The 13,466-nt window shown below is 42.9% G+C and overlaps 1 protein-coding gene across 3 annotated transcripts in view; it reads right to left on the bottom strand.

Annotated features, from left to right (window-relative positions):
- tenm1 (teneurin transmembrane protein 1) overlaps window positions 1–13,466 on the bottom strand; it is a 165,843-nt gene that overhangs the window by 67,060 nt on the left and 85,317 nt on the right. For all 3 annotated transcript variants that reach the window (XM_056383289.1, XM_056383290.1, XM_056383291.1), the window contains 4 exons: window positions 10,819–11,021; window positions 8,567–8,774; window positions 3,946–4,047; window positions 873–1,067 (listed from right to left, as the gene is read on the bottom strand). In XM_056383289.1, coding sequence (XP_056239264.1) covers window positions 873–1,067; window positions 3,946–4,047; window positions 8,567–8,774; window positions 10,819–11,021 — 708 coding nt within the window. The remainder of the gene's footprint in view (window positions 1–872; window positions 1,068–3,945; window positions 4,048–8,566; window positions 8,775–10,818; window positions 11,022–13,466) is intronic.

The raw sequence follows: 13,466 nt of genomic DNA, 5'->3' as shown, positions 1-13,466 counted from the left end.
TGTCAAAACAAAAATATTGATTAGCGTAGCTTTAAATTAAATAATTCAAAATAGTAAAATCATTAATTAAAATCATTATTAACACTGCATTTACTGATTATTGGCCACTTAGGGGGAAATTGAACAAGCAGACCACTCACATATTATTACTTTATTGATTTGTTACGGCTAATAGGTTAACAAACAATGCTTATCTATACATCCAGCAGACAGGTAGTAAAATTATCAGCGTCCATAACGAGTTGTGTTTCTGGCAACCTTATTAATGTTAAGTCGAATATTCACTCTCCCTTTAGCTCAGTTTTGTTCTCCACCAACACCTGAGGGGAATATCTGGCTCTTCAGCTGCTGAATGCTCCAATATGTTCACCAGCTAGTCTCTATCTGTGTCCGCCTGCCATTTGGAGCTGAGTGGGCTGAAAACAGCTGCCTGCTGCAGCTGGAATGTGGGTGGATTTGCTGCTAGAGAATGAAAACTATGAGGAAAATATATATATTTTCACTGAGTTTTTTTTTTTAAGAGTCTGATGGTCTGAGGATAGAGGGTGTCATATGCTGTACACATTTGAAAGCAATTTGAGGTCAATTTTGTTTTGTATATGGGCCATATGAATTAAAACTGACTTGGCTGATTTCACTTGACTTGATTAAAATGTTATGTAGGGCTGATGGAGTCTGCAGAATCGGCTGCTAACCTCTATCAAATTATACATAGTCATTTGATCCAGTGTCAAAACATGGATATTGATTAGTGCAGCTTGAAATTAAATAATTAAAAATAGTAAAATCATTAATTTAAATGCGTGTAAGTGGAGCCAGTTTTTGGTGTGCTGACATTTTGAGGTGTGTGTCTCTGCTGTAAAACTTCTTACCTTGTTCACAGTTAACCCCCTTGTAGGCAGCACTGCATATGCAGATTCCCTGGATGCAGGAGCCGTGGTTGGAGCAGGTGGGGTCGATACACTGACCTTCCTCCACATTACACTCTGCCCCCTTCCACCCCGCCAGGCACACACACCTTCCTTTCTCGTACACGCCGTTGCCGCTGCACAACACGGGGCATGAGTCTGCAACAGGACAAACACAGATTACACCCACATACACTAGTAGTACACACATGCAAACACGCACACGCACGCACGCACACACACACACACACACACACACACACACACACACACACACAAAGTGCTGCAGTATATTAGCTGGAGACCGCAGTAACCTACCGTGAGTGGGGCTACGCTCTCTTATCTCAGCTACAGCGCGGATTCAGCAAATCCTCAAGCAGCCTCTGTCTCCCTCTCTTTCTCTTACACACATACGCACATACATACACACTCTCCAGCTTATCCCTCACGCTGTTTCAATTTACTCAAGCACCACCTGAGCCCAGCTACCACGGCAACCCAGGAATTGTAGAAAATCCCCCCAATGTCACCTCACTCGCTCTGAACAGGCCGTGAAAACAATCGTGAAAACTGAAGATTAGGAAAGAGAGCATTAGGGGTTTATAGAATGAGGGTGGAAAGCAGAGCTATCTCCATGCAGCGATGGAGAGCTGTGTGGCTAATGTAATGACAGCCAGGTAGAATAAAGTCAGTGAGTGTCTGATGATGCGCTGACAGTTACATCCCCCCTCCTCATTGCAGCTGGAGGAGGTATGGCAGCTCCAGACTTCAAATGGATTAAAAAGACGATCCAGAACCAATGTCTTTTTTTCTGGGATAATTTGCAATGAAGGCCCGGTGCATTCATGCGTGTGGGCATGTGTTATGTGTTTGTTTGATCCTTTGTTAAATCCAACACTATGTACTGAGAAAATGAAGAAAGAAAATGAGCAAAGATGAGAGGAGCATATAAATAAATGATGAGCCTAAATAAATTATAGGATGTGATATCATATCACCTGTTTTTACACAATGAGACAGATGCAACTACAATCATTTTACAAAGAAGGACAGAGGAAGAGTGCGGATGGAAAAACCGGCAGCGGTAGAGCGCAAGGAGGAGGAAGAGTGGAGGAGAGACACCAATAGGGAAGAGAGTCAAAAATAAAACTCATTGATTTCAGTTGCTTCTACTCTGCTGATTTTCAAGCTCAGTTAAAGTTGCTGTCAATAAAACTCAAAACTTCCTGCCGATGTTTCACATTAAAAGTCTGACGGGGGGGGGGGCATTGAGACAATAGAAGGCTTTTAATGTGAAACATCTCTGCAGGAAGTGATGAGTTTATTGACTCTAGTTAAGCAGTGCTTGTACAATGGAAGCAACTGGAGACGATTGAAAATGTTAACCCTACGTCTGCTGATGAAGACAAACTGGGAGCAGAGCAGAGATGAGTATACAGTGGCTTCATAAAGGTTTTGCACACTTTGTGTCGTAGATTTAAGATTTAAATAGATAAAATAGCCATTTTTGCCTATCGACCAAATCAAAACCTGAAGTCTCTCATTTACAAAAGTTTTTAGATCCTAAATTCAGTACTTTATAGAATCTTCTTTAGTAACTCTCTACAACCTTTACACATGCAGATCCTCTGAATATCCAACAGACTGGATGGGAAGTATCTGTGAACTGCCATCTTCAGGGTTTATGTCTGGGCTTTGGCTCAAAGACAGTTGGAGACTTGTCCCAGAGCCTATCCAGCGTTGTCTTGGCTGTATGCTCCTGGTGTGTGTCGTGGTGAAAGGTGAACAGTCACCCCAGACTCAGGTCGTGTGTGGAGCAAGTTTTCTTTAAGCACCTCTCCGTATTCAGCTGCATTAATCCCTCCCTCAATTCTGACCAGTCTCCCAGTTCCTGTTGCTGAGAAGCCCCCCGATAGCATGATGCTGCCACCACCACCATGTTTCACTGTAGGTGATGAGCAGTGCCTGGTGATATAGTGCTTATAGTGCAGATATAGTGCTTAGAGTTCTGCTCAAAGGGTTCAATTTTGTCTAATCAGACAAGAGAATCTTTTTTTCTCATGCTCTCAGGGTCTTATAAATTCTGTTTGGCAAACTCCAGGTGGGCTGTCATGTGCCTTTCAGTGAAAGTGGCTTGCTTCTAGCCTCTCTACTCTCAACTATAAAGGCCTGATTGGAGTGCTGCTGAGATTGCCATTCTTCCACCTGGTTCTCCCATCTCTGCAGAGAACGTCTGAAGCTCCGAAACTCTAGGAAGACTCCTGGTGGTCCCAAACCTCTTCCATTTCACAATTATTGAGGCCACTGTGCTCCTGGGAACACTCAAAGCTTTAGAAATGACACTTAAGAAATTTTATACCCTTGCTCTGATCTATGCCTCACCACAATTTTATTGTGGAGGTCTACAGAGAGTTTCTCGAACACTTGAAATCGTGTCTTGGTTTTTGTCCTGACATGCAGTGTGAATAGTGGGACCTTGGTGTGTGCCTTTCTAAATGATCAATTCAGTTTGCCACAGGTGGACTCCAGTCAAGTTCTAAGCACATCTCAAGGATAATTAAAGCTATAATATAACACTTTCTGAAGCACTGCGTATGACTCTGTTGGTGCCCTGATGGAATTGGTGCTGTGGAAATGTACATTATATAGAAGATGTCAAGACCACAGATAAACATGGAGGAAGTGTTCAGTTTTCATTAACAAAAAATGGTATCAACTGTCAATTTAAAATGGGGGAGCAGGTCAGAAAACAGGATAGGTCTTATTTTGAAGTCCTGGTGCTATAAATATCTACTAGTACACCAAATACGTAATCCCTAGTAATCCATAGCTGAAAATAGGACCCTGCAAATGCACCCCTTACTGCTGTTGGAGTATTGTTTGCTGTTTTAGAAAGTTACTGAGCCTTTTGACAAATTCATATATATATATAATTGTGTCCCATTTAAGAAACAATTACAATTGAAACTAATGAACTAACTTGGTTTGGTCTTTTCATGGAATTGGTTGAAAGTCAGCACCAACATATATCTCTCACCTTTGGCACAGTCAGGACCCAAGAATCCAGCGAAGCAGTGGCAGTGTCCAGCCACACACTCTCCATTTCCATTACAGTCCGTGGAGCAACCGTCCATTGAGTCTGCACAACCGCACACATTCACAAATCAGACATAAAAGGCAGAGAGAAAAAACAAACTTGAAATATTCCACATGTAACTCCATAAGCTGGCACAGCTCACTGTTATTGAATGAGAGATCTGATAAGAAATGGATGGCTCCCCAGACACAGGGGCTATATTAGATTAGTCTGATCCAGCTGCTATCGCTCTCTGGGGAATGGCCAAGCACTCACTTACACTCAGTAGCACTAAGCACATTATACTGCATTACAGGTTGGAAACACACTGCACGCAAATTTACAAACATCAAGGCTTAATCAACAAACTGTTTACAAGGGCGCAGTTTGGAACGAGATTGAACAACATAAAATCTGACATTGTGAGTGCAGAAGTTAGTGCAGAATGGGTAATACTGTGTCACTACAGTAGCTGCACTCTCAGCATGGCGAAGATCAATGTGATGCTTGTTCCTCCTAGCGCTTTGTCTCATCTGGATATGTGTGTTTCATCATATCCTTCTGTAGGCTATATGTGTTTCATCATAGTCCTCTATCGGACTTCAATTAGCTGCCTTCCTTTTACCGGTCTCCTTTTCTCCCATTGATATGTCCATCATGTCAGATCTCATTCTCAGGGTACAGATAACATGGCAAAGACAGATAAAGAGGGAGAGCACTTTTATGCTTTTAGAGCATTATATTAGCCCGCCAATCTCCGTCAGCTACACTTCTAGATTGAAGATTCTGGTGGAGAAGTACCCAGAGGCTAGCAGGGTTGGGGGATCTGAACTGTGCTGCTGGTTGTCTTCTGCCAGGCGAGCTCTATCTAAGCCAGATAGAGTAATTAAAATGGGTGTCAAGGATGTCATCCTTTATTTGACCCTGTGCTGTCCTGCTCGGCTCCTCTGAACAGGCACCGAGTCCAGAATCAAACCACTGCAGTCCCCTGGCTCGGTCTGTTCAGGGAGCATGGATGACAAATCCTTCAGTGGCATGGCTGGCGCACACGCGCGCACACATACATACACACATACACACACACACACACACACACACACACACATTTACAAGCACGTGCACGCAAAGTTATTATGTGACACCCGCCTTGAGGCGCATGTGACACATGCTAATGAGACAGGCCCTGCCAGTAGCCGGCAGCGCCGCGTTATCCTCCACAGCAGCGCATCACTACAGAAACCAAAGTCATTTTCACCTCCATCACCTGTCATCGTCACACTGATGGAGAGAAGGAGTGGCAATCATCTTTTCTCCCACACAGTCAGGAGAGCTCACAAACCTTTCTCCATATGTGCGTTGTTCTTGCTCTTGAGAAAAAAAAAAAAAAAAGCCTCACATACACAAACTCCAATATTGTATCTGGCACCTGACACATACAATGATCAAAGGCTCATCTGCAAGGTCACAAAGTCTCTCTTTAACCAGAGGAGATGAGTGATCCGTCAGAAGGCTCACGGGGCTGTAACGGTGATATAAGCTCTGTATCCTCCAGGTCAATGTCTCAACTATAAAAATCTCCAGGCAATTAACAGGTAATGTATTAAGAGTCATGTCTTTATTTGTTACAGTATAGTAAGTGTGAGTGTGTGTCTTTCTATGTGTGTGTGTGTGTGTGTGTGCACATGTGCGGGCATCCGTGAGACACCCGCTCGGCTCTTTCCACTGACTAAACCCTTTCCAGTTAGAAATCACTCATGCCATAAGTTATTGCAGTTAAATGCTATTATAAAATGGGTACTTCCAGCCAAGTGATCTGATTGGTCAAATAAGCATTCCAATTGTACTTTATGAGCCCGTAAAGTTCCAGCCACGCTTTATGACCCTTGCGCTTTATGAATTGATGGAAAAATGAAATGGCTGCTCAGCTAACTAGAAGTACACTGCCGCTAGCTAACCATCGCTTTTGTTTATCATCTATTTTTTTGTTCAAAGTTCCAGTTATGTACATGAAACTTTTTTTTTTCTCATACTTTGTTGGCTGTTGTGTAAAAGATATAATATTCGAGAGGATGTGTGATGACAGGTGAAGTATAGCAATTATGCATAATTAATAAGCCCGCAGGAAGCACCACTCTCTGCCTGGGTCCAGGCTGAGCAGAATTAAAGAAGATGAGGCTGGAGTGGAGGTGGCAAAATGGCAGAATTCATGAAGCTGGAGCTTTTGTGGATCACAGGTAAATGTCAATAACTATGGAGGATGGAAAAAAAAGGTTTTATCTGCATCTGCCACTGTTTTTGTCAGGGCAAAAATATGCTTGAAAATTCAATCTCTTGCCACATAATGATGCTTTTTTGAAATCAGCAGATGCTCTCTCTCCTTTTTATACAACTTTTATGTGAGAGCCATTTATGCATGATGGTCAGAATCAATGAGAAACGACTGTACTGTATTTAAGTACATGGGAAAGGCCTCAGACTTTGGGACCCCACTTTACATTACACTACGCACAGTATATCAGCATTTGTAACCGACAATTTTCTGTCCAACTCAGCAGCAGCACTGAGTTGGTTGTGTATTGAGATGTAACTGAAGGCTGTGTTTGTGTGTGTGTGTGTGTGTGTGGTGTGTGTGTGTGTGTGTGTGTGTGTGTGTGTGTGTCTGTGAGATGGTGTGTGTCTGTGAGATGGTGTGTGTCTGTGAGATGGTGTGTGAATAGATGACAGAACAGCGTAATGTCTTTCGACTGATGCAGGTCAGTTACCAGCTGACCAAACACATGAAGCTTTGAAGGTTCTGCCACAACTCACTTCTTTCTTCTTTTTACCTTTATCAGGCTGATGATTATTATGATTGTCCATGACAGCGTTTTCTGTCTCATGTAATCACAGACTTCATTACTCTCTCAAGCTTGTTGAAACACCAGAACATGTTATGTTCTTTGAGGACAAGCATATTTTGGTGCTTCAGCATCAATTCTCCAGGTTCTCATATTTTCCTTCTTGTCATACTGTACTGTACATTGTATTGATTTTATTTTATTTTATTTATTTATTTCTACAACAGTCTTTTGTTATTCTCTTATTTATGCTGAGTTTCTTTGTTGTATCCAGTTACTATTTGCTGCGGAAAAGCTCAATTTCCCGACAGAGATCATCTCATTTCTCCCCCATCTCCCCATAAAGCTCCACTCTGGGGCTACAGCATACTATGTCTCGTATTGGAATTTATCACACTGTAGCTCAATGGTTTGTTTCTGAATCCAAAACAACGCAGTGTCTGTTTGTAACCCTTGTTAGAGGTGTAAATGGGCAGTGAAATGAACTTTGACATCAATCCATTAATATTATTTTCCTCTTTCAAGCCAAATCGCTTGATTAATTATTTGAAAAACCTTAGCAGACTAAGAGCTGCTATTCTCAGCCCATCTGTTGCATGTATATTTGTTTTGATTATTGAAGAGAGGGAAATAGAAAAAAAAAAGAAAGAAAGAAAAAAAAGAAAAGAAAAAGGGAACGTTAACTCTTTGTAAACGCTGCTGTTTCCCGCTAGGCTCAAAATATGTGACTCAGAATAGGTCTGGTATATTCCAGACTTTACAGACAGCACACGTGTCAACAAATGTTTGACAGCTCTGAAATAAAATCTGTCTTTAGTTGTCGCATGCTGTCAGTCATTATATAAAGGACTCTGTCAATATGAAGATAAAAGATGTCTTCAGTACAAATGTTTTGGCATTGCGGAGCTGTTTACTGATTGGCTTACAACTTGAGTTTTTAAGACGTTGGTGATAGACATATCTAACTAATAAGCATGGAGAGCGCTCTGTTCCTTATCATTTACTGAATGACATAAAAACTGCATAATGGAAGGGCAGTTAAAGATCTCTGGGAAAAAATTCAACAACAGTGTTTTTCATGGATTGCTTCTGTATCTACTCATCACATACTGCGTACTGTAATTGCCATATTACCTGTCTGCTCCATAAAAATTCCCCCCATTGATGTGACTGAGCTGCTACACTTCCCAACACATTTTTTTTTTTGCTTTTTCAATACTGTATTCTCTTAAGGGTTACTGGACAAAGTGGGAGTGAAGAAACTGCCCCGGTAATTATCCACTTGTCTATATTCAGCCACGTACTCTTGCATTATTCACATCCTTCAATTTACACTGCCATCCGTGTGTGTCATAGCAATGAGCTGCAGTTAGCAAGCCCTGTCATTACTACAGGAGCTGTCCTCCCCTTTCTAACGGCTGTCTGTTGCCATGCCAAGCTCACTCTTGTAATAGGAAAAGTTCCCTTCAAATGTCAATGAGTTTCAATCCACTTTTTTTTTTTTTTAAACCACCGTTTTTTTTCTTTTTGTCCTGTGTGGTTTGTTGCTTTCTGCAAGTCAGCAGATGAAAACGGTGAAAGGACAACGAGAGTGAAGCAACCGTGAGCTACAAAGAGTGGAATACATATATGATACAACTGTATAACTGTAAAAAAAGAGGACACATACTCATGCTAGCACTAAACTGTCTAAGAAAGGAAAGAAATGCTACTACTTTGAGTGAATTTGCACTGATCCTCCTCACCGATGGGGCTGCTGTGGAGTAACACTTGCTCCAGGTTGCGTCCGTCGTTGTAAACCGCGAGGTGCCAGGTACCTGGGTCCATGTACTCGATGAAGCCCGTTTCTTGGAGGCCGCTCAGCAGCAGGCCTTTGGGAGCTTTGGCAGTTGAGATGGGATCGGTCAAGGACCTGGGCAGCGCCTTCCCATCCAGCAGTTTCACAAAGTCGAACTGAACACAACACAGTGACACAATCAAATCAACCTGCAAAAAATGCGATGGATATTTACAAGCCAAGCATCGGGCAGTGGTGCGTGGCTGTTGCTGGGTTAAACTGCCAATTGAATATTATTGGAAATAATATATAATATATTGGAAAACTGCCTACATACAAGACATGCATGTAGGGGAGTAGCATTAGAAGTGGATATCTGCAAAACAGGAATCCACAGAAAGTCATCCATGGCAGCTCAGTCCTCCACCACACATGTTCCACAGCAGTTGGTTCAACAACTTGACGTGCTGCTAATAGCATGGGCAGACTTTACCACCCAAGGTTTCAAGTGGATCACACTATTATTTCATCCGTCTCAACCTTTCTCTGCTTCTTTCTCACCCTCTTTAACTTTCCCCACCACCCTCGTCTCCCCCTCCCTTCCTCTCCATCCTCAGACCTCCTTGAACTACCAAGCACTCGCTGAGTCTTATTCCCCCTGAGGGCTGTGTGTCACACTAGTGTCAAAAACAGCTAATTAGACCTCTTCATGCAGGCAAGAGCAGGGGGGGCACTGATGTTAAAAAGCAGACGACTCAGTGTGTGTTGTATTTTCATCTGTATGCGTTCTTTTTGCATGACACAATGCTGTTCTACACTGTGTACAACGTATGAGTGTGTGTGTGTGTGTGTGTGTGTGTGTGTGTGTGTGTGTGTGTATTGTGTCTGGGAGTGAGACTGAGACTCAATCAGACACACAGCTGACTAAATCAGAAATCACTGTTTTCTTGTGAAAACATTGCGCATCCACTCTTTCTGAAGATCTCTGCCCATGTGGGGAAAACAGGCAAAATCTCTTCTTCCTCCGCTTTCAGTTGGCAACAGAATTTTGCATCACAGCCAACGTTTGTTAGGAGCAGGAGACACACAGCCTGATTACTCTGCTGAGCATAAGCAAGTACAATCTCTGTTCTCCATCATCTCTTTTACTGTGTTTTATGATACGGCTAAACTCAAAATGTATTTGTTCTCATTTGCACATTTTGTGTTGCTGTTGTTGGAACAAGTATAAAATAGTGATTTGTTCATGGCTCATAAATGCAACCTGTTTAACAGGGAGACAACAATTGCTGCTCTGGTGCACTGAGACGTCGATCAAATCATTATTTCAGTCTCGCAAATCTGTCCGACAAAACAAGCCTAAATACAGTTTATTGACACCTGTTATTGTGTAACTGGCTCCACTGATATTTAAAATGAGTGATCACAGACAAGGTTAGAGGTGACAGGAAGTTGTTTTACTGCTACACAACCCCTGACCTGTCAGCTGAGTTAAACTGCCTCAATTACGGAAGAAGTCAAACAAGATAACAAGGTGGACATGCTTATTTACCTTTTTCACAGCGCTTCCTTACTTCCCTAGTACTGTATATGAATCCTTAACACTAAATCTTCAAACTGAACTGACTTTACTGAATCAATCTAGTGACTGCCTGAATCACCAGTTGTTAGTAGCGGACCCTTGCAACTTTTTACTTCTATTGTACAAGCAATCTACAAGCAATTGGATTGGAGACAAAACTGTGAATCGACAAAAGCCCATTCCAATTTTCAGATTGGGTGAAAGTATGGCTCACTATGACACATTGTCAGGTTGAGTGAGCTTGCAGGCAAAATTGAGAGCGTACGAGGCAGAGATTGTGAGAGAGAAAGAGAGACAATGTATGTGGATAGTAGGAAACACACAAAAGAAATGACATATATTGAGTACAGAATGGATTTTTGTCGGCTCAAATTAAATAAGTAAAAATTACTCTACAAAATACAATTTACATGCCTCCAAAAAGTCTTTTTTTTGTGTGTTTAAAATGGTGCCTGTGTGTTCAAAAATAGAGAGATCAGGATTTTAGAGTTAGTATTAAAGTCGAAAACACTGCCTAAGTGTAGATGAAAGGCCAAAGCGGAGAGAAAAAGGTGCATTAGTCTGGATGTGATCTGAGGTAGCTGAAGCAAACAAGCCCATCTGGGCAAACAGCATGCTACAACAGGAGCTTTCTTTACCTGAGTGTGTGTAGGCGGTATGTTCCTGCGTCCATAGACCCCCAGCAGTGCGTTGTGTGAGAGAGAGAGGTTGAACTTGATGTAGGTTGGATGGTGCACAGTCATATGAAACCTCCAGAAGAGTCCCGGTGGGATCGCCTGGCTCTGCTGGGTTCCGATGTCGACCTCGCCGCGATCGATGGCTCGGCCTCGCACCCACTTCTCTGCAGGTAAGAGCCGCAGACAGGTGACAGTGTTAAGTCACATACTGCAGATTTATCAAGGTGGACAGGGAGTTCTATTCAGTATCAGAGGGAGCAATTAATAACCAGGCTGATGTCCTCAAACATTAGTGTGATCAGCAGCCGTACTAATGAAGTGAGACTGTATAGATATCAGGAATGACTGAGAGCTGGTAAAAATCCTGCTTTTCAAGAGACTTTGCTTTGGCAGTCCTTTGGATAGGGTCTGCATAAAGATGAACTACTTTAAAAAGGAAGTGTTTTGTCTGAGAGCTGTCTACCGGGGCTTTGTCATGTGCTGTATTAGCATCTTCTAACAAGAAAGAAAAAGTGTGTGTGTTAGCATGTGTGTAAAAGGAGAGACAGAGGGGTGGATGAGAGAAAGTGAGGAGTGCAGGGGCACACACGCACACACACACACACACACACGCATGCCGGCATTCAAAAACAGCGTCACGGCACACAGATAGTGTCTTGAGTGAGAGCACGTCTTTGTATGTGAAGAGAATAGGTCTTTCCAGCAGTCCCTAGCCATCAGCTGCTCCCCTCTCCATAAGCCTTTATCAACCACCAGGCCTGAGTCTTTTGTGCAGGGGAGCAGGCAAGGCTCTCCAGCCCTCTTTGTGTCGGCCTTTATGGAGAGATATATCTCTGCTTCTAAACTAAGATGGAGGAAATACGGTGACAGAGGGGAGCCAGCCGATCGTTACGGCCACAAAGGCAAAAGAACAGTTAGGGGCAGATTCATGGACGAGGCCGCTCGCTCTCAATCTATAATGCCTGCAGCTTTACCACTCCATTATGGCGACACCATGCACACCCACAGGCTAGCTGACATATATCACATGTACTGTCACAGAGACAGGGAGGCAGAGAAGTCAGGTCTGTGAGGAGCTCCTGTTTCTACTGTCACTGTTTCTTTGTGCTTTGTGTTCTGTTACTTTAATGTTTGTTTTTTTTCTGTGCTACTTTTATGGTGCTATCTTTAAGAATTTTACTTTTGTGAAGCACTTTGTGACTCTACTCTGTGAGACTTTACTTTTTAGCTGTGCTAGAGGCGTGGTTCTGGTGACATGGTCATGTTTATCTGTCCACCACTTTCCAGACTGAAACGCATTGATGGATTGCCATGAAATTTTGTGCAGACATTCATGGTGCACATTAAAAAGCTAAGCGAAGATGACAGACATGGTCAACTTTTACTATTTAATTCAGTTAGCTAGCATGCTTCTGGCGTCACTAGTATGAGCTCAAAGTAGCACTGTGCTAGAGCTGCTAGCATGGTGACAAATGCTTACTCTTGTTTCTTTCAGACAAAATCTTTCACATTTCACATCTACTCTCACAAAATGTCAAATATTATTCTAGTAAATGCCAAAACATTGGATTGTTCTTTTATCTTCCATCCTTCTTTATCTTCGTCTTATATGGACTATGGGATTGAGAAAGTAAATTGATTAATTGGTTAATTGATTGAACTTGACTGAGCTGTGACATGAGAGTGGGAGAGACTAAAAGGAAAAAAGACAAAGGGAGAGAAAGATGAGAGGGGGATGAGAACAAAAAGAGAGTTCAAAAAGGTTTGTAATGAAAGAGAGAAAAGAGACAGGTGTCCTGTGAGAAGCATAAATTGTCCCTCTACTAAAATCTCTACCAAACAGAATAAAAGCTGCTTGGCAGAACTAAGGTATGCATTCATGCTTCCTGCCGAGTCTACCTCAGCAGTCTATTCCTTTTAATGCTAATCCTCACTCCTGTGCCTCACCACAAAAAAATAAAGGCCAGTAGAGGGATGGATGTCCCGAGGAAAGCAGCCTTTTATTCAGCACTAGATGAATAGGACATGAATAGGGCATGGCAGTTGGCAGAACATTGGCAGGCAGGCAGGCGTGCAGGCAGGACGGCAAGCAGGCTGACTGGCAGGCTGGCGGGCAGATGAGCAGGCAGGTCCTTCTGATGCTAATTACTGTATAGCGCCTCTCTGAGTCTGATGCAACATGGGGACAGAAAGTGCTGCTTGGGTCACCCGCGAGGATGGGTGGGTGGGTGGGGGGTTGGGGGAGACGGGCGGTGGGTTGGGGGGCGGGAGTTGTAGAAAATAGGATGAAAAACAGGAGGAGGGAGAGAAGAGAGGACCATGTCCAAAGAGGAGGTTGCGGTGTCAAGTTACAGCTGCTGATGCAAGAAAGAAGAAAACCCCTCCAATAGCAATAGAGAATAATACTGCTGCTCCAGTAAAAAGATTGGGGGATTGAGGCATTTTTGGGAGTCCCGCAGAAACCACACAGATCGTGACAAGGGCTCCTCCAGGCCTCCCCGGCTGCTCAGATTACTGCTGTCAATCAATGTGCTCCACCAGCAACGTAACCGTGTGTGTCCCAGCACAAAACCTGAGACCATACTTTGAAACCTATCTTTCAAAACAGC

This window comes from Seriola aureovittata, chromosome 8 (genome assembly GCF_021018895.1).
Source record: "Seriola aureovittata isolate HTS-2021-v1 ecotype China chromosome 8, ASM2101889v1, whole genome shotgun sequence".
Classification (NCBI taxonomy): domain Eukaryota; kingdom Metazoa; phylum Chordata; class Actinopteri; order Carangiformes; family Carangidae; genus Seriola; species Seriola aureovittata.
This window is presented reverse-complemented; position numbering and strand designations above follow the sequence as displayed.